Source organism: Apium graveolens, chromosome 2 (genome assembly GCF_009905375.1).
Source record: "Apium graveolens cultivar Ventura chromosome 2, ASM990537v1, whole genome shotgun sequence".
Lineage (NCBI taxonomy): Eukaryota > Viridiplantae > Streptophyta > Magnoliopsida > Apiales > Apiaceae > Apium > Apium graveolens.
The window spans coordinates 184,586,207-184,608,953 of record NC_133648.1 but is presented as its reverse complement, the minus strand read 5'-3'; the positions used below and the strand labels follow the sequence as shown (position 1 = coordinate 184,608,953).

Here is a 22,747-nt window from a genome sequence, read left to right as displayed (position 1 = left end):
ACTCCGATTATTTGCTGAGATATATTCTTTATTTTATTAAAGAATAAGGCGTCGATAATCAAACTTATTTTTGATTATTCAAATAAAGATATTACTTTCGTATAAGTATATCTTTGATTATTTGCTATTCGTTTCAAGTATAAGTTTTAATACTTCTACTTCAATTATTTTATAAAGATTATTTTTTTATGGGAATATTATTTAAATAATAATATTCAGACATTTTCTAAATATTCTGGGGACTGATTTACTTCATTAAATCAGTTTTACTCCAAACACTCTTTAAAGTGTTTTCGAGTCTTTAAAATGATTTTCAAAAGTTAGAGCGGATCCCAAAACTATTTTTATATTTAAGATCTTCCTTTTAAAAAGGGGATTTAAATACTCGCTCAAAACCTGGGGGATCCGGCTCGGTGGTGTGTTTTATATTCGCAACAAGGTTGCTGTCTTGGTAGAAGAGTTTTTGATTACTTACCCAATATTCGGGAAGTAAAATTCTTGGAACAAGTTAATCCATTAACAGGCATCGCCTGGGAAATATCGGTGAGTTTTCCTTTCCAACTAGGTACGACTTCTTGGTGGAACCGTATCAACAAGTTTCTACTTGGGGAAAGGGGGAAACGAGCTTTACGTTTCAGAGTCATGGATTTCATCTGAACTAGGAGTGGCGTAAGTGGTCGAGTAGCGCCGGCCCAGCCTTATTATATTGGCCCAAATGGCCTGGAAGTTCCGCTAAGGCGGTCCATTCCTTAGGAGTTCAGTGTTCGGTTGACAAGTAAATCCGACAGGTTCTCCTCTACATGTAGAAAATGGTGGGGTTGTACTACTACGACTGATCATCGTAAGTGGTCTTCCTGGCGCGGCAAACTCCCGTAATGAGTTCATCATCCAATTGGATAATTTCTGCAACACTACCTAGAGCACTTCGATAGAAAGGCTACGGTTGGGCGATTGTTGAGTGTTGGCAGGGTCAAGTTTTCAAAATGATGTTTACATCAAATGAAGTATCTCGTAACTTCATTTTATTTTGATAATATTTTAAAGATTTAATCTATTCAAATCTTGCCTTATAGTCTCATCTATGTGATGAACTTTTGAAGCTAATTATAACTTGAACGGTGGTAGTTCAAGTAGTATTTGGGAAAGATATAAGTATATTGGGGTATCTTGTAACTTCATCTTTTAAACTTATATCTAATTAATAATTGTCTTATAAATGACAAAGATTTTCAGAAAAACGTTGAGACAAGGTTAGATATATGAGATCACCTTGCAACGATATTTTTATATACAGTTATACACTGGGACTTTGTGTATATTATGCATGGAAGAGGACTTCCAATATTTTGAAAAGTATATATGTATATATACTGAATATTTTGCGACTTCATCGCATTAAGATATCAAACTTGGTTCATTTCTTTTGACCAAGACTTTCATGAGTATTATGAGTAGGCTCATATATTGTAAATCATTATACATATTATTTTGGTGGGCTTGCTGCTCACCCTTGCTTTCTTCTTTCATCACACAACAACAGTTAGGAAAGATGGCCAGACTCCAGCAGACCCAGCGCAAGCGCGTGGGAAGCGTCCCGCGTCTTCCCGTTGATGTTGTAGCTACTATAGCTGCAGAGGTAGATCTATTGTAGATTAGACCATCTACTTTTGAGAATCAATTATGTATAATTATAACTTGTGGCAGATAATGGCAATTAATTGTAAATTTATCAAGTAATCATTTTGGGTTGTAATAACTTTTAAATTGTGGATTCAAAGACTTGTACTTATTTAAATTTCATCTCTGAGACTATAACGGGTTGTGGTGTGTGTTAGTGTGGGGTCACAGCATAAGGTTATTATTATTAACTAAGTGAAGTGATATTGTGGAAAGAAAGACCGTGACGACCCGGATCCCCGACCCCGGATCTGGGGGTGTTACAAGAGGGGTCATGTTTATGTTTTATCATTAATATAAATTTTATTATGTTACTTGTTGTGTTGGGGATGATGTCAACTCATGACTCTGGGGTTGAGGCCGTCACACTTTCAGGGTATCCTTATCCCCTCACCCGATATCCAGACCAGATTGAGGACTTTGACTCAGACTGTTGTTGAGCGAGCTAGGTCTATTGACCCTTTTATTAGCTCTGAGTGTAGGGAAATTTAGTACCAGGACCTGGTTAAATGGTTGGTGTTCGAGTTAGGATCGATTGGGGGCAGTGGCAGTGGTAGCTGCTAGAGCAGAGTTGCAACAGTGATGGACAGAGCTTAGAGTTGGTTCATCAGGAGTTTTGTAGTTGTTCTATATGTACATTATGTCGTTGTGGCATGTATTAGGGGAAGGATGTTATGAAAACCAATTTTTATGTGAACTCAGTTTTATTATCAGCATTGTACTGTAGCTGTATAGTTGGATATTTGCACTGCTGTTGTATTGTAGTTACTTTAAATAAAAGTTGTTGTTAGTTTTTATAAGACTTTTGCACTGTTATTATTGTTGTATTTGTTGCTGGTTTTGTTAAATTTAGCCATGCATCGCGGTGGACCCCAATTAAATAAGGATGGGAATATTTTATTGTGGCACTGTTCCCCTGACATATAAATGTTTCTACCCGGGGGAAAATTTTTCATATTAAACTTTTTGTTATGTTTCAGGAGAATACCACCTATGAAGAATATCCCGTCCAATTCCTCTAGTAGAGACTCTATTGGGGGCCCAACTATGGGTGAATTGCTAGATTTGCTGCGCCAACAGTCTAATCAGATGGCTCAACAACAAGAACAATTCTGGCAAGCAGCAACATCAATTTCTGTAACAGCAGCAACAACAACAACAATTCATACAATAACAACACCAACAAATCCAACAACAATAGATTCAGTTTCAGCAGCAACGCCAACAAAGAGAGCGGAACCAAACCGTTAGTTTCAAATCCTTCAAGTCTGTCAAACCCTTAGAGTTTTTGGGCGAATTAGACCATGTTGCTGCCAAAATTTGGCTTAAGGAAATGGAAAAGGCTTTTACCCTCATTCAAGTTAGTGATGATTCTAAAACGGATTATGCGATCTATTTTCTTAAGGGTGAAGCGAATTATTGACTTGTGTTTTTGAAGGAGAGGGTCCTGTTTCTTGGACCAGGTTCACAGAGTTATTCTTGGAGAAGTTTTTTCCAGATTGTCTATAGAATCAGTTGGAAGTTGAGTTTCTGGAATTAAAACAGATTAAAAAGAGTGTGTCGGAATATGAGGCCAAGTTCATGGAATTGGCCCAATTAGCTCCTGGATATGTGAGTACGGAGATTTAGAAAGCAAGAAGGTTTCAACAAGGATTGAATCCTGAAGTTCGTAGTGGAGTTGTGGCATTGCAACTCAGGACGTACCCTTTTGTAGTTCAGGCCGCCCTAGTAATTGAGAGTGATGAGAAGTTGGCCGTCAAGGAAAAGGGTGACAAGAAGAGAAAGTTTGAAAGCGTTACTGACAAGGAGGATCAAGAAGAATCCAGTCAGAAGTTTCCGAAGTGGTTTGGCCGAAATAGGAACAAGAGATTCAGAAGGCAAGGTTTTCCCCAGATAAGGCCAAGTGCCACCTCAATTAATTCTACTCCAGCCCAGCCAGTCAAGCCAATAGTGGAATGTAAGTTGTGTGGCAAGAGGCATAGTGGTCAATGCAGAAAGGACGTCCAATGTTTCAAATATGATCAAAAAGGCCATTACGCGTCGGAGTGCAGTTCAGGGAATCCTCGAGTTACTTGCTTTAAGTATGGTAAGGTTGGACATATTTCCAAAAATTGTAAGGTCACTACTCAAGGCAGCGTTGGAGGCAGTGCATCCCAAGGACCAGTGACCAGCACAGCTCGAGCCAGAATCTTCAAGATGACCAAGAGATCCAATGCTCAGGACTCGGATGTAGTTGCAGGTACACTTTCTCCTAATTTTGTATCTGTTAAAGTTTTGTTTGATTCATGAGCATCTAAGTCCTTTATATCGAAAGAATGTGTGAGTAAAATGGATTTAATGTTGGAAGACTTAATTGGGCCCTTGACCATAGAAGTGGCTAATCAGGATAGGGTTTTAGTGAGCCAATTTTCTCCTAAATGTAAATTAGAAATCCACGAGCATTCTTTTTCAGCGGACCTAATACCCTTCGAGTTAAGGGAGTTTGATCTGATTCTTGGAATGGATTGGTTATCCCAGCATAAGGAAAATACTGATTGTAAGAAAAGGAATTTTGTGATGTATACCGAGAATAATGTCAGGATAAATAATCAAGGACAGAAACAGGAAAAGAAATTTCTTTTGATACTGAAAGCAAAGAAAATATTGAGACAAGGATGCGAAACCTACTTAGCCCATATTGTAGACACTGAGAAAGATGCACCTAATCTGGACGAGATTCTAATAGTTAGGGAATTTCCAGATATTTTTCGAGATGAGTTGCCAGGATTGCCACCAGATCATGAGATCGAGTTTTCTATTGATTAAGTTCCTGGAGCAGAACCAGTTTCAAAGGCTCCCTATCGTATGGCCCAAGTGGAAATGAAGGATCTAGCTAAACAACTTCAGGAACTTCTGGATAAAGGAGTAGTTAGGCCAAGTGTATCCCTATTGGGTGCACCAGTGTTATTTGTGAAAAAAAAAGACGGAAGCATGAGATTGTGTATTGATTATCGGGAGTTAAATAAGTTAACCATCAAAATCAGTATCCCCTACCCAGGATTGATGACTTGTTTGACCAGCTTAAAGGAACATGCTGTTTCTCGAAGATTGATTTAAGATCGGGCTATCATAAGCTGAGGATCTAGCCTGAGGACATACCAAAGACCCATTTAGAACCAGATATGGACATTATGAGTTCTTGGTGATGTCATTTGGATTGACCAATGCACTAGCTGCTTTCATGGATTTAATGAACTGGGTGTATAAGGTGTACTTGGATAAGTTTGTTATTGTATTTATTGATGACATCCTCATCTACTCAAAGACTAAAGATGACCATGCTGAACATCTGAGGATTGCTCTACAAAAGCTGAGAAAGGGGCAGTTGTACACTAAGTTTTCAAAATGTGAATTTTGGTTGGATGAAGTTCAATTTTTGGGTCATATAGTAGGTAAGGATGCTATCAAAGTGGATCCTGTAAAGATTAAGACTACATCCAGATGGGAACAACCAAAGACCCCGACAGAATTTAAAAGTTTTCTTGGATTAGCAGGTTATTATAAAAGATTTGTAAAAAAACTTTGCAAGATTACGACTCCATTGACCAAGCTGACCAGGAAGAATGAAAAGTTTTTTTGGATTGAGAAATGCGAAGAGAGTTTCTAGGAGTTGAAAAAGAGATTAGTGACAGGACCAGTGCTAGCATTGCCAGATGAAACATGAAATTTCGTGATCTAAAGTGATGCTTTTTTGAAAATTTTAAAGTACATATTAACCTAGAAGGACTTAAATATGAGACAACGAAGATGATTGGAACTGATTAAGGATTACGATTGTTCCATTAACTTTTACCCAGGCAAAGCTAATGTAGTAGCAGATGCCTTGAGCAGGAAGGAAAGATGGAATGCGATTAGGATTGTTAAAGAAATAGCAAAGGAGTTGGAAAAGCTGAAAATTAAAGTTTGAGTGCCAAAAGGTAATAAGGAGCAATTGTATGAAATCACTTTTCAGCCAGAATTGATGGAAAGAATTAGAAGTTTCAAAAGAGGTTATGAATCAAGGTTTGGATATTTTGACTGGGGAAGAAGTTTGTACTCAAAAGGATAGCAAAGGCATGTTTAGGTTTTCCTCAAGAATATGGATCCCCAATGTGACTGAGCTGAAGAATGAAATTTTTCGAGAAGCCCATAATTCTAGGTTTTCTATTCATCCTGGGAGTACCAAGATGTATCATGATTTGAAATAGAATTTCTGGTGGCTAGAAATGAAGAAAGAAGTTGCAAATTGGGTTAGTAAATGCCACACTTGTCAAACAGTAAAGGTAGAACATCAAAGACCAAGTGGATTGCTACAACCCTTAGATATTCCACAGTGGAAATGGGAAGAAATTGCGATGTATTTTGTAGTGGGACTACCAAAGACGAAATTGAATCATGACGCTATTTGGGTAATTATTAATAGGTTGACGAAGTTTGTACATTTCCTCCCGATTAACGAAAGGTATTGTTTGGATAAGCTAGTCAAGCTGTATTTGGATGAAATTATGACCAATCATGGAGTCCCTGTCTCAACTATATCGGATCGAGATCCCAGGTTTAACTCGGGGTTTTGGACAAATTTCCAGGAATATTTGGGAACTAAGTTGAAAATGAGTACCACTTACCATCCTCAGACAGACGGTCAGAGTGGGAGAACCATTCAAACCATAGAAGATATGTTGAGGGTTTGTGCTTTGGATTTCAAAGGAAACTGGGATGATCACCTGATATTTATTGAGTTCTCCTATAATAACAATTATCATGCCAGTATAGGAATGCCACCTTATGAAGACTTATATGGACGGAAGTGTAGATCCCCACTCTATTGGGATGAAGTGGGAGATAAGAAATTGTTAGGTCCTGAGTTAGTTCAGCAAACCAAGGATGCGGTAGTATTGATACGGAAAAGATTAGAAGCAGCTCAGGATAGATAGAAAAAGAATGCAGACTTGCATCGAAAGGATATGGATATAGAAACAGGATCACTAGTATTGTTGAAAGTCTCAACTTGGAAAGGATTGATTAGATTTGGAAAGAAAGGCAAGCTAAGCCCTAGGTATATCGGGCCGTTCGAGGTATTGAGAAAGGTAGGTAAGGTTTCCTATGAATTGGCATTGCCCCTACAGCTGCAACATATCCATAACGTGTTCCATGCATCGATGTTGAAGAGGTATATCCCAGATTCGAATCAAGTAATTGAGTATGAACCAATCGAGCTTTAGCCAGATTTGTCCTACGTCGAGTGACCAATCCAAATCCTAGATTGTAAAGAACGAGTCCTTTGAAATAAGTCTATTCCAATAGTCAAAGTACTTTGGAGAAATCCTCGAGTAGAAGAGTCTACTTTGGAGTTAGAGTCAGATGCTTGACAAATATCCTCACTTGTTTAATTAGTTAAGATTCTGATGACAAAATATTTTTAAGGGGGAAAGATATAACGACTCGTATATTTTTGTATTATTTAAATGTGTAATTATTGATGGATTAAATAAATAAAATATGCGTATTGGTTCTGACAGCTGCGTATTGTCATGTTAATATTTATGTTTGATTGTTGGTGTACAGGGAATATTTGTATAATTAATTATTGAGTAACATTATTTTTTTTTTTACTTTTAAAAGTTGTTTTATTGCAGATTTATTTTCATACACATTTGGATTGTCTCTAAAATTGTTTTTATGGTTTTATAATCAATAATTATTTTTAGGATTTTATAAAATTTAGAAATCAATATTTCATTAATTATTTATCCTTAAATGATTTTCTGATTGCATTTATTTGTAAATTCAGTATTTAATTCCTAGGTGCTTTAAAAATTACAAAACTCATATTTTATGAAGTCTATAATATTTTGAGAATTTTAAAATTATTTTGGAAATTTTTGGGATTAAATCCATCCGCACATTTGTTCGCTAAATCGTTAATGGGGTATATTGCGCGATTCAAAAAAAGTTTTTAAAAATTACGAAAACTTTATTTTATTAGTAGCTGAATATTTTGAAAATTTTTAAAGTGTTTCGGGAATTTTTTGAGTTATTTTCACTCGTAACTTGATTCATTTTATTAGGAAAATCGAGTCAGAAAATTCGGTTAAGGGGAGTATCAGGACACATGTTAAATTTCTATAAAAAGAAATTAACACGTATCATTTATCATTGCTTCGTGGCTGCATCTCCTGAATTAATCAGTCTTGATTTTATTTCTTCCTAATTTAATCTCTCAATCTCTCTTAATCTCTCTGGTCTCTCACTATCACATAATCTTTTCTCTCTCTCCATTCTTTTTTTCCTCCTTTTTCTTCCCTGCTGTTCTTCTCCACTCTCCTCCTTTGTTCTCTGTTTCACCGCCATGTTCATTTTCCGGTTCGTTTTTCTGGTGAGTGGTCGTCGCTCGTTTGCTTTGGTTTCCTTCCTGTTATTGTATGTATATACATATATACATGTGTGTATACGTGTATGCAATTAATTGTTATTTCTGTGCTGCCCTTTTTATCTTTCTTGTCGCCGCCTTCCTTTTTCCGTTTCCGGTGAGGGGTGTTATGGCGAGTTGTGTTGGTGTGTGCCGCTGCACGCGATGCGCATGTGTGTGGCTGTGTTTCTGTTGTTATTGTTGGCTTTGTTGGTTCGATTAAACTGAATTTAATTCGTATTATTTTATTAAATTGCAGGGAATTATGACTACTATTCTTGATATAAATAATTTCGTGTGATTGGCTTTATTTGTAGTAATCGGTGGAATTTTTGCGTTGGAAACCCGAAATTTAATCGCGTACCCGTAAAATTTTTCCGCCATCAGTGATGAGCCTCGGCGAGCCGACGGTAATGATTTTTATCTGGGTCCTAAATATATAAAACAAATAAAATGATTCGTATAGATTATTTTCAAAATGTAAATAAGTATTTATGTTACGAGTCGTATGGAGACGTGAATTGAAACTTGTTATTTGTTGGGAATCGGACGTCGATTATGTTTTGACGGGTAGTCCACTAAATAGAGGAGCCATTGTCCAAATTTTCTGAAAATATTTTACGAGAATACTAGTTGAGCGTGTATATTTGTAAATAAATATTAAATAAAACCTGATTGTTATGTGTACTATATTAGTACATATAAGTACGAGTCGATAATTGTTATTGTTAGCATTAAGTGTTTAGCGAGGATATGTCAAGCATAACTGGTCGTCTAACCTTGGATATTTCAATTCTATAGGTTCAAGTCAAATGACTCGAAAGTTAAAGTCGGTTTAAAGTCGAGCTAGTGTTAGTTGAAAAGCTTCGTAAGGCAAGTACCCCTGAATAAATCTTTTACGGTTCAGTATATATGAATAACTGTTGATTTAATTTGCGTAGTGGAATAGAACGTTTTAAGTTACATATCCCCTGTATTTGAAAATATTCTTTTAAATTATGTTAAAGGGAAAAGTAACTTCTGAAAATGCCTATCTCTAAATTGTGAATAAAATTGGAAAGGTTTGGAAAGTGTGTTGTGATATAATTATTTTAAAAGAGATAGGTATAAGTAGTTTTGGAAACTAGATAAAACCGATCAGATATTGGATGGTTCCTTAAGAGGCCCATAATGGCCCAGCGGATTTGCGTAAGAGGCTAAGTCGGTTGCGGCGCTCTATTTGAACCGTTTAGTCCAACGTGACAGAGACCTGGCTAGTCTCTGTGTTCCGGAACAGGTTTCTGGTGGGATACACTGATCAGTTGTCCCTAGGATTCGTCCAAATATATATCTAATTTTGGTTTAGTGGTTCCCGTAACGGAACAGATGACTTTGTGAACAGTGGATTTAGAAATAAATATAGCATGCTAAAATTGGACTCTGGTATTCATATAGCACACAATTGATGATACATTTTGCATAGCATGCTAGTTGTTGATACCAGTTTATACCTGTTTTACTTGTTTTTGTAAACGAGTTATGATTTTTGTTCCTATAATTATTTTCATACCCTGCTTTACTTGTTATTCATATAGTGGTACTATTGAGCTATTGATTGCTCACCATTGTAACTTGTTATATATATATATATATATATTGCAGATGCCTAGAAGACCTATTAGGCCCGGTCAGAACAGAGTTTCATCCTCTTCCGGTCCCGGCTCCTCTGAGGTAGTTTGTATCAGACCATGTGGTCTGATGAGTTGCTATAATAAGTTAGAGTGTCAGGCTTGTTGAATAAGTTAGTTGTAGTTTTGTAACCTAAATAATACTTGAACCTGGATCGGATCTTGGTTTTGGGTTTGTGTTAGTTTAATAATGTTAAATTTGTATTTTATATTTGTGGTTTGTTATATTTTAATAACGTTAGCTCCTGACCCCGGGGTTGAGGCCGTCACAGCTTCTGCTTTGGAATATATCAGGATATCTTCGATAAACACTATTACGATCTTGTTCAAATATTGCTTAAACACTCTATTCATGAGATCCATAATTGCTATTGGCACATTCGTCAAACCGAACGCCATTACCAAGAATTCATAATGCCCATATCCTGTTCGAAAGACCGTCTTGGGTATGTCATTCGCTTTAATCTTTAGTTGATGATTGTTGCCCAATAAAGATATAATTGTTTAAGGGGGGTTGGATACAATTGTATAAATGTTTCGAACAAGTATAAAAATATAACAGTTCTTTATATTTCTGATAAAAACTGTTACAAATTCTCTCAAGAAATACTGATGGCACATAAAATCCTGATGACATCCAGAACAGCCAGATCCTGAGCTTCTCCTGATCATTGAGAATCAGCACATAACAATCTCCCCCAATTTATGCTTAATGTAATGAAGCATAAATTCCATTCTCAATGATGCCAAAACTAAATTACAAATGTACAAGGAATAAAGTTTACTTCAGTATCCCAAGATAACTGACAGTTGTTTCCAGAAATTTGTTTAACCTTTCTTCCTCCTTGTCTTGAAGGACTTTGACAAGATTTTTCTTCAACTCTTTCTTCTCTTCAGTATCTTCCCCAAGTTCATAAATGGCTGATCTTAATTTAGAAATTGAACTCTTAGTTATTTCAAGATCACCAATTAACATAACTTAAACTGACATCTTCATGATCAGGACTGAAAGATAACTGAGGATTGTTGAGAAAAACTTTCAGAACCACAGCTCCCTTTTTCATCTTCATTTCTTGACCAGTGTAAATTATGTACAAAGGAACTCACCATTGTATTTGTCTTCTTTGCTCATGACTCTTCTTCTAATACTCTCAAGTATCATAGAAGACCAGTTTCTGGTGACTTTGTCCTCAACTCTGAGAAGATAGTGAATATATTTCAACTCTGTCACGGACTTCAACAAGAGTGGCTGCAATGTAAAGCTTTTCACCTTACCATCTCTCAAGAAGTACAAAATCTCCTCTCTGACATCATTATCATTTATCTTTCTATATACAATCTTCACAGCTTCAACTTTCTCAAGATGTGAAGGAGTAATTCTCTCTCCAAGACTGTCAGTTAGAGTATCTGTGTCAAGCAAGTTAGATCTTAGAGTCTCCATTTCAGAATGACCAATACCTCCTCTAGTACGAGTTCTGATAAGCTTTAGTTTTTCATTATGTTCCACCCAAGAAGTTTTCTTGATGGACTTATCAGTATCCTCCTGTTCTGAAATAGAATCCATAAGTCCTGCTAACACAAATTCAATGTGCTTGAATCCTCTAGGATAACTGAATGAATAGATTTATTTCCATCTTTTATCCTTCTTGCTGAGAGAAGCATTCCCCGTAGATAAATCATGAATGTTCCCTTTTGATTTCTGCCATGGCTCTCTCCTTGAATTTAGAATTCTTTGCACATAGATATTACACGCTTGATCAGCTCTCCTTCTGTCAGTTCTTTCTTGTTCATCAGCCTCTGAATCATGAGAGACAACTGTCATATTAAGAATTGACTCATCCAATACTTTGATTTTCTTCTCATCAGTATCAAAGTCATCTTTCAGATTCACAGCATCAGAATTTGCCTTTTTTTCTCAGGATTTGTGTCTGCTTTAAGTGACACATTTGCATTAGTTACTTCAACTTGAGCAATGTCATCGGTTGATTTCTTCTTTCTGGAGAAAATCAAATCTTCAGTATCCTCAGCTTCTTCTTTTACAACATTTCTGTAACGTCTGGGAAAATTTTGTTTATATAATATCATATTTATAATAAATTATGTGTGTTAATGTGTCATTTATGTGGAATTAACTGTCAAACCCTAATTGCTATGTGTTATGTGCATTCTGTGTCATCCCGGTATTTTTAAGATATTTTTCGGATACTTTATTTTTGCATTCACAGCTTTCATTTCAAAAGTTTTATGACCCGAATCATGATTTTAAAGCAGGTATTTCAAATAAAATAATGGGCCTTATTTTTCATTAAACGGTTTTACCATCGCATTATTCTAAACATCTAGGTATTTTATAAATGTTCTCGTTTCGCGAAAAATGACTTTTTTGGGCCCCATTAGGTGTTAAAAACCCCACAAAAATCATATTTTTATTTTTATAAAATTATAGGACTTTCATTTATACCATTTCTTTGTATTTTTGCATTATTCATAATTTTTGTGAAATATTGGCATATATATTGTATATATAAAATATTTATAAATTAAATTTTTATACTAAAAAAATATAAAATTAGGGGCTTCTTAATTTTAAAAACTGTAGAATTAGGGCCTTAGTTTTAACTAGGAGTATTAATTTTACTATTATAAATAGCCTAATTTTAATTATTATTAATTAAGTAATTAAAAATCAGAAAATACACAAATTCTCTACAAACCGGGTCGGGTAGAACAGTTGCAGGTCAAAAAATCAACATGTGATTTTGAACTGAATACAACATTAAATCAAGCACTTCGAGTACCCAAATCGAAGGTTTGCATCTGTTCTTTCTGTTTCTGGCATCAATTTCATGTTTTAATGCATCGTTTTTGATTTTCGATTTCTAGGGTTTATATTTGAATTAGGGCTTTTTGATTCTAGGGTTATTATGATGTTTTGATGATTGATATAGCTTCCTGATGTTATTTGCAATCGATTCATGGTGTTTAATCGAACAAACGATACCTGGATAGCAAAGTTCGATTATTAGGGTTTATATTCGATTTTCAAATCACAACTCTGTAAATTCTGTGAATCTTTGGTATGGGTAATGTTAGGGGTTTGATTATAGTGTTCTTTAGCTTTGATTTGCACTATAAATCATCGAGTTTCATATACAGAATCAAAAGTTTGATATTTGGTCGGAATTGATGTCGGTTGTGATCGGAGATGAAGATTCCGTGATATTTTGGGTTTATTTTGGTCGGACATAGAATGTTGTCATTTCCAGGAATGAAAACCCAGTGAAAAACACACCCAACAGTGTTGTTTTTGGCTTGAAATTGGCTTACCGGAATCTGCTCTGGTGGCCGGTTTCTGGGAAAATTCCTGTCATGTTCTTCATGACCCGGAATTGACCCGTTTGACTCGTGTAAAATACCTGGCTTTGATCCTAAATTGTTAGAGATTGAATTCTGACAAGTGTTTCTGGATTTTTATTTTTATATTTATTTTTATTAATTTTAAAAATCACTTTTATTTATTTTATAAATTGATTAATTAATTATTTAATTAATTGATTTATATTATAAATAATTCTGAAATATTTTCTAAAAATCAGATTTAAATATTTTCTTAATTATTTATTATTTATTTATGATTTATTAATTATTTAAAAATGATTAATTATTTTGATAATTAATCAAATAATTTTTAATAAATCATAAGAAATTCATTTTAATTCCAAAAATCATTTTTAATTCTGATTTTTCTTAAATAATTATTTAAAAATTATTTTAGGGTTTAAAAATTAGTAATAATTATTTATATTGAATAATAAATTGAATTATCTGTGTTTAATTGATATTAATTAGACCGTTAGTCTGATTCGAGCGAAATGAAAGCCCTTTGACTAAGAAAAATGAAATTATTTCATTAAAAATAATATTAAAACCTAATTTCTTCTAGAAATTGGTTGAATTTGTTATTTTTTTAATTATCAGCCGGATTGCGTGTCGAGATGAGTCCGATAAATTCCGCAAAATAGGAAATGAGTCAGATAATGATCAGTTGAGCGATCAGCGAGTCGATTTTGATTCTAAAAATTATTTTAACAATAAAAATGATTATGTGCTTATGTGTATTATGTGGTTAATCGAGTCTTACCTGTTAATATATAATATACGAGTCAGTCATAAGTGCATGGGTAGACAATAGGAACGATGTGAAGTCGGTTGAAGATGCAATTGTAGTACAAATTGACTAAATCAGTCTATTTCTCTAACAGAAGCTAAGCCAGCAAGGCAGGTTGAGTCGGTGATAGACGAAAGTGATATATTTGAAGTGAGTCACGCAGAAGGCAAGTTTTTCCCCTATTCTAATTTCAGAATAGTGATATTTCTTCAGATTCTTATCACGCTTGCACTCTTTTGATTCTTGTTCATAAACATTGATACACACTTGTTATTCTCTTATTCATATTTCATTTCGATTCTTGATTTATCCTTTTCTTTGAATTCCTTATTCATATTCCAATTGTTACTCGCATAGATTGATATATTCTGGTGATTAGAATATATCAAAGCATACTGATTGTTTCGGTTGCTATGTTATGGACTGGATAGTGATATTTTGGGGATTAAGTTTTACTTAATCCTAAGGACCGGGACATAACCGGATCCTTGAGATGGGTCGTAGTGCTTGGTTTCCCGAGTGGATCTATATAGTGAGATATAGATCTGCACTTTATCATGGCTGATCAGCAGGGTATAGATGCGAACTTGTGTCCAGTTTAGTTCATTTGTATTCGCCAGCAGTGGCCTTCTTTCTATTCTCGTGGGGTTATATCTTTGCAGATATACCCAGATTATCGATTCATTTATACTGCTTTAACAATGTTTATATTTTACGGACTTGTTGAGCAATTTTTGGCTCACCCCTTTTAGTTGTTATTCACCTTATTATTTTTAGTTAAGAAGAAATATGAAACCTATCAAGACTCGAGTGGTAAAGAAGCGGGTCAAGCCTCGGGATCCTCTCATATCCAAGGTGTTGATCCCAATCCATGAAGAAAGCTTTGAGTTGCCCGAATAGGTGGAGTGTAGATAGTTAGTGTGTGTGTTTGAATAAAAGATGAAATTAGTTTAAAACTGGTTAGACAATGATTTGTAATAAAGAGAGTTTGTAAGATTTTAAATTTGGTTTGTAATAAAGTAGTTAGTGGTTCTTTTTTCATACTTCAACCTAAAAAAATCATGGTTAGTGTTAAAGGGGTTTGGATAAATTTCTTTATTATTTATTATTCAGGTTGCACAAGTTTGTTGATTAGCTAATAACCCCCGGACTTATACCCCGGGTCTGGAGGGCGTTACAGGTTCGGTATCAGAGCTGTAGGTTTGGTCCCTGAAAACAAGAACATTAGGGTTAAGATAAGATAAAGAGATTACATAGGATAGGAATAATCAACTGGGAAGAGTTATGTTAGGAGTTAGATAAGATTAGGATAGGAAGGTATTAGTTTTAGGAATGGTTTAGTGACCCTTCTTCTTTCTTTGGTATATTATCAGATGGCATCATCAGGATATTCAGGTTCATTCGAGAGGACTGTGATAGGACCAGTTATACCAGTGGTTCCACCAGTATATGAGTATATGTTTCCACCTCTTCCACCTCCTCCACCCTGGCCCCAAGATCCAGCACCACCAGTGCCAGGGATAGTTCATGATCCCGTAGAGATGTTTGATCCGTTAGAATTCTTCGAGCCGATACTTCCACCTCCATTGCCAGTAGAGTATCAGTTCATACCAGGGATTGAGCCAGAGCTTCCACCACCACCAGTGTTACCTCCTATACCAGTATATGCTCTAGAGCCAGAGATATATCAGATGGTTCCAGTCGAGGGTATGGGTGAGAATGAGATAGAGTTACAGTTGGAAGCTCTACAGCAGGGTGCAGGGATACCGAAGGTTCAGTCACAGGAGTCAGTAGGACATGTTGCACAACCACATATGGTATTGTATCATGAGTACAGTGTTATGAGAGATAACGCTGAGTACTGGAGAGCTCAGTGTAGGGAGATTATACATTTGTTTGATCAGAGAGACCGAGGACCACTAGCCGCATTACAGCCAGATTATATGATGAGACAGAGGTTATAGTCTACGTTAATGAGTGCTACATGGGAGTTAGATGCTTTGACACATGACGGGCTGCCTTCTTTTGCGGAGTTTTATAGGATTTTCTGTTTAGCACAGACGTTGGTTCAAATACTTCGAGACGAGCTGAAGCGTATTCCGCCAGGGTTCTGAGATTTTGACTACCAGGGGACTGATGTAGTAGAGATGACTGATGTACATAGATGCAGCCTAGTATGACATAGTTAGTAGTGTATGTGTGTAGTAGCAGCTTGACTTGTAGTACTAATCTGACTAGTAGCAGTAGCCGTGACCGGCAGAGCGAGACTTTTTGTACCAAGCACTAACACCTAAGGCTAGTGTCACATATATATAAAATGAACTTTCCAAATTTTCTTTCATTTAAATTTTAGTCTTTACAGTTTTGCAGCATTTACCCTTACTTTATTATTTTACAGCTTTTCGTACTTTAAATCCTGTTGAAAAAAAAAGAGAAGAACAAACATTTCATTTAACTGCTTACATTTCCTGTCTTTATATTAACATAAACTGTTTATACTTCCTGTTTTTATGTTAAGTAAAACTGTTTTTCTATTTCCGAACTATTATTCAAATTTTGTTAATACAGGATAAATTCTTTTCTTACCTACTGTCAATTGTTTAATAAAATGTTAAAAAGACATCACTTGTTTTATTATCAGCAAATGGCACCCAAGAGAAAGACTAGGACTGAGACTTCTAACAGCAACTCTGAAGAACAGACCAATGATACCATAAACCAAATGTTCCATCTGATACAACAACAGATGGTAATGATACAACAATAGATGCAGCAACAGCAGCAGTAGATTCAACAGCAAATGTTACAACAACCACCTCGTCCTGAGCCCCAGATGCCACCAGCTATACCTATTGTTACTTTCAAACAGTTTCAGTCGGTTAAACCTCCAGAATTTTATGGAACAGTCGATCCTATTAAGGCTACCACTTGGTTGAAAGAAATAGAGAAACCATTTGCGCTAGTGAAGGTATGTGAAGACCAGAAGACTGACTTTACTAGTTATTTGTTGAAAGGAGAAGCAAATTATTGGTGGGAATCTAAAAAGGCTTTAGAAGGTGAAGATGATATTGCATGGGATAGGTTTAAAGAGCTGTTCTTAGAGAAACATTTTCCTCATTATGTTACAACAGCCACCTCATCCTGAGCCCCAGATGCCACCAGCTATACCTATTGTTACTTTCAAACAGTTTCAGTTGGTTAAACCTCCGGAATTTGATGCAACAGTCGATCCTATTAAGGCTACCACTTGGTTGAAAGAAATAGAGAAAGCATTTGCGCTAGTGAAGGTAGGTGAGGACTAGAAGACTGACTTTGCTAGTTATTTGTTGAAAGGGGAAGCAAATTATTGGTGGGAATCTAAAAAGGCTTTAGAAGGTGAAGATGTTATTGCATGGGAGAGGTTTAAAGAGCTGTTCTTAGAGAAAAATTTTCCTCGCTATGTGAAGAATCAAATGCAGGTTAAGGTTTTGGAACTGAAGTAGGGAAATATGTCTGTAACGGAGTATGAAGCCAAATTTACCGAGTTGTCTAGGTTTGTCCCAGAACAAGTTGATACTGAAGAAAAACGAGTCCAAAGGTTTAAAGAAGGATTACGACCGTGGATCCATGGATAAGTTGCAGTTTTTGAATTAACGACGTATACCGCCGTAGTCCAGAAAGCCTTGATTATTGATGGGGAGAGGGAAAGATCTCAAAAGGAAAGAGGACAGGGAAGTTTCCAAAGCCACTCCAGCAGGAAGCCGAGATTTCAAGCCCGGTCAAATTTAAATTTTAAAAGGATAGGACAAGGTATCCAGAAAATAGGTAATCGTTTCCAAGCCCCCAGCTAGCAGGGAATTGTCAAAGTCCCAGTGTCGTACTACAGAACTTGTGGATGGAAACATACTGGCATCTGTATCAAAGCGGATGTGACATGTTTCAAATATAAGCAGAAAGGACACTATTCTAACGAATGTCCAATGGGAAACACAGCAGAAATTACTTGCTACCAGTATGGAAAGAAAAGGCATATCACTAGGAATTGCAAAGGACCAGCAATGACAGCTAGTATTCTGAAAGTGTTGGCATTAACTCCTCCACCGCCGCCTAATCAACCCAGAGCAAGAACTTTTAACATGACAATGAAAGAAGCAGTGTAGAGTCCTAGTGTAATTGCAGGTACGCTTTTGGTGAATTCCATAAATTCGAAAGTATTAATTGATTCTGGAGCTACCTGTTCATTTATTTCTGAAGAATTCCTTGATAAGTTACATTGCGAAATTAAATGGTTGGGCGAGACGTTAATTATAAAATTAGCGAATGGCGACCAAGTCCCAGTAGATCGAGTATGTCCTGCATGCGATATAGAAATAGCCGGATATCATTTCTCCATAGATTTGATTCCTTTTAAGTTAGGAGAGTTTGACGTCATTATGGGAATGGATTGGTTAGCTTGTCATAATGCTCAGATCGATTGCGCGAGCAAGAAAGTAAAATTGCGGACTGCGGAAAATGCAACAGTAATGTTCAAAGGCGAAAAACAACGGAATAAATTTCTGACAGTAATGCAGACCAAACGATTTTTTCGACAGGGATGTGAGGTGTATATAGCCTACGTGTTAGATACAGAGAAAGGAAGTCCTAAAATAGAAGACATTCCAGTTGTATGTGAATTTCCAGACTTTTTTCCAGACGAGCTTCCATGGTTACCGCCAGATCGAGAAATTGAATTTACGATTGACTTAGCGCCAGGTACAGAACCAGTTTCGAAAGCTCCGTATCGAATGGCATCAGTCGAGGTGAAAGAATTATCAATGCAATTGCAAGATCTTTTAGACCGATGCATTATAAGACCCAGTGTATCCCCGATGGTGCATCAGTATTGTTCGTGAAAAAGAAAGACGGCGGCATACGATTATGCATTGATTATCGGGAATTGAATAAGCTGACTATCAAGAATAAGTATCCGTTACCGAGAATCGACGATTTGTTCGATCAGCTAAAAGGAGCCGCATGGTTTTTGAAGATAGATTTATAATTGGACTATCATCAATTAAAAATTAAAGATGAAGATATTCCCAAGACTGCATTCCGTACTAGATATGGACATTATGAATTTTTGGTAATGGCATTCGGGTTGACCAACGTGCCAGCAGCATTCATGGATCTAATGAACAGGGTATTCGAAAGGTACTTGGATAAATTTGTGATTGTATTTATTGATGATCTTTTGATTTATTCAAAGACGGAAGAAGAGCATGCTGAGCACTTAAAGATTGCTTTGAAAATTCTGAGGAAAGAGCAACTGTACGCGAAATTATCAAAATGTGAATTCTGGTTGAAGGAAGTACAATTTTTAGGGCACATCATCAGTAGATAAGGCATTCAAGTCTATCCAGCAAAGATTGAAGCTGTGTTGAATTGTGAAAGGCCGATGACACTAACAGACATTCACAGTTTCTTGGGATTGGCAGGATATTATAAAAGAATTGTTAAAGATTTTGCGAAAATAGCAACACCACTAACCAAGTTAACTTGAAAAAGTGAAAAGTTCGTATGGAATGACAAATGTGAAGAAAGTTTCCAAGAGCTGAAAAATCGGTTAGTAACCGCACTGATACTTGTATTTCCGGACGAGCATGGAAATTTTGTCATTTACAGCGATGCTTCATACCGCGGATTAGGATGTATACTGATGCAACGCGGTAACGTCATTGCATATGCTTCGAGACATCTAAAACCTCATGAACAAAATTATCCTATGCATGATCTGGAATTAGCAGTGATCGTATTTGCGTTGAAACTTTGAAGTCGCTATCTCTACGGTGAGAAATGTGAAATCTACACGGATCATAAGAGTCTGAAGTACATCTTTACGCAGAAGGAACTAAACATGAGACAACGCTGATGGCCAGAATTGATCAAAAATTATGATGTTATGATCAATTATCATCCAGGGAAAGCGAATGTTGTGGCAGATGCGCTGAGCCGTAAAGAAAGATTGAATTTGTTAACTTCATATGAAGAATTAGCCAAGGAATTTGACAAGTTGGAAATCGAAATTCGTGTTCCAAATGAATCTACTGAAGCTATCTACGCTGTGACTTTTCAACCGGAATTACTAGAGAAGATTCGACAATGTCAAGAAGAAGTGATGAGTCAAAATGACGACTTAACAGGAGAAGAAATTACAACCCTGAAGATAACGAAGGAATTCTATGTTTTGCATCAAGAATCTGGATCCCTAATGTGCCAGAACTGAAAGAAGAAATACTGCGAGATGCGCACAATTCGAAGTATTCCATTCATTCAGAAAGTACAAAAATATACCGTCATCTGAAGGAAAATTTTTGGTGGCCGAATATGAAGAAGGAGATAGGAGAATGGTAAGTAAATGCTACACATGCCAGTGAGTTAAAGCGCAACGTCAACGTTCGAGTGGATTACTACAACCATTAGATATTCCAGAATGGAAATGGGAACATCTAGCGATGGATTTTATGGTAGGACTTCCAAGGACTAAAGTAAATCATGATGCGATATGGGTAATCATTGATAGACTAACAAAGTCGGCACATTTTCTACCGATTAATGAAAGATTTTCACTCGATAAGCTAGTGCACTTGTATCTCAAGGAAATTGTGATGTGACATGGAGTTCAAATATCTATCGTGTCTGATCGAGATCCCCATTTCAATTCAAGATTTTGGAGACAATTTCAAGAATGTCTTGGAACTAAATTAAACATGAGTACCGCTTATCATCCGCAAATCGATGGACAGAGTAAAAGAACTATCCAAATAATTGAAAACATGCTACAAGTTTGTGCGATCGACTTCAAAAGCAGTTGGGATGAGAATTTACCTTTGGTTGAATTTTCATACAACAACATCTATGCAACCATTGGAATGCCACCGTACGAAGCGTTGTATGGAAGAAAATGCAAATCACTAGTATAATAAGAATTTGAATTTGAATTCTGACGATCTTTACATACACTTATATACCATATAGAGAACTAATCAGATCTCAGAATATCAATAAAAGAACCCCTACATAGTGTGGCATGAAAAGTTTTCTTATTCAGCATAATCAGACAAATCACTATTCATAAGGGTTACAAAAAGTCCAAAATTTTTGGGGTTATTACATTGCTCCTCTTCATCTCCCTAAGAACCATCTTTCTTCTCCTTGGTGGAGATTTAGGAACAGATTTTTCTCTTGAAGGTTTGGGTCTAGATGTTGTAGCAGATGTATGTGGTTGAGAAGATTGTGTAAATTGGAAATAAGTTCTGATGGTAGGTTGTGGTTGTGGTTGAGATGTTTGAGCTGGTTGAGTATTGATTGTAGGTGCTGATAGAGGTTGAGAGGGTGCAACTTCAGGAAATTTGGGTGTGTATGTGTGGCACCCTCCAAACCCGGGTCAGAAGTTTGGGGTCCACACACACACACCTTATTGATAACCTTCTTATAACAATAATAAAGATAATAATAACATGCAGTGACCCTACTTACCACTACCACGGATCGCAACAGGTTAAAGTGTGCACACAAGCCACACACACACACTTATATTACAAACGCCCAAATTCCAACTATTTAAACTTACAACTGAATATTAAACATTCTTACAACTTTATAACTTAAACTATCTCAAAAGCTGCCTGCTAGCTTAACTCCATCAACCTGAACCCCTAGCTCTCACACTGGATTGGGGATCCTCGCTACCAACAGGTTCCTTCTTAACTGAAAAAGAACATAAATAAAATTACACGAATGAGCTAACAAGCTCAGCAAGTCACATTGACAATACTGAGAATAAATAATGATCAAGTGAAATGATTTAAGGTATCAAGTGAACAATGAGTAGTGAACTAGAATTGGATATCATATTTTCATTTTAAAAACCAAGGTTAGGTTGCTGATCAGTCACGCACTAACCCCGAGCAAGGCACACAGCTCTGCTCTATTACTGGATCCAAGGCACACATTGGCCTAACTTGACCACCAATCTGGTCTGACCACGAATCTGGTCCACAATTTTATAAAACAATCCAATTCTATCATAATAACAGAATAAACAATATAAAGCAATACACAGAATCATAAGCAACGTTGGATGTCCAATCATGAGATGGTTTCAATCTTCCCAAAAGAAATATGGCTATCAAGTGGTGAAAGAACTAAATAACAAAAGAATCAAAGTTTCAAGGTTACAAGGATTTGATCTTTCAATGCATGAGGTACAATGGTTTGAGTATATAAGCAATCTTGGTTCAGTGGTCGATATTTAGTTTGTATGTATTTGTGGAGTAGTATCGTATCTCAGTGGCTTGTATTCGGGTATTCAACAATCAATAGTTCAGAAAGAATAAGGTTTACGGCTCAAAGAACATTTGCCTGGTACTAGCTCAAAATACTTCACAAATTTCCAATCACAATCGCCTACTTCTCGACTACTTGTTTCCCTTTCCTACGCCTTGCTTCTTCTGCTCACATATCATAAGTATCTATCAATACTCAACTCATATGATTCTATTCGGTATATACTTCTATCTACCCTTCGTTTTACCCAAATCCGATTAACGGATTGAAAGTTATGCTAAAAAAAATAATAAACACCGAACATATAGATCAATAGTCCAACAAACAAGTCACGTATAACACATAGCACGTCAAACAACTAATGAAATTTCATTTATAAAGAGGTCTCGGGTCATAAACACTTTTCAGGTATTTAAGATGATTTTTAAAATATTTTTCGGAGTCAAAACGGGTCGTTGGATCAATTTCGGGTAATAAACAGAGTCTGATTACTCAAATCTGACT

The 22,747-nt window shown here is 36.2% G+C and overlaps 1 protein-coding gene across 1 annotated transcript; it reads left to right on the top strand.

The window, feature by feature from the left end:
- Positions 1–4,005: 4,005 nt before the first annotated feature.
- On the top strand, positions 4,006–4,482 carry LOC141695727 (uncharacterized). The gene has a single exon (XM_074499954.1). It carries the CDS (start codon positions 4,006–4,008, stop codon positions 4,480–4,482), a length of 477 nt encoding a protein of 158 aa, XP_074356055.1.
- Positions 4,483–22,747: the final 18,265 nt, after the last annotated feature.

What these genes read in the sequence shown, in the direction of transcription:
- LOC141695727 (XM_074499954.1), top strand. Translation starts at nt 4,006, where the DNA reads ATGGATTTAATGTTGGAAGACTTAATTGGGCCCTTGACCATAGAAGTG.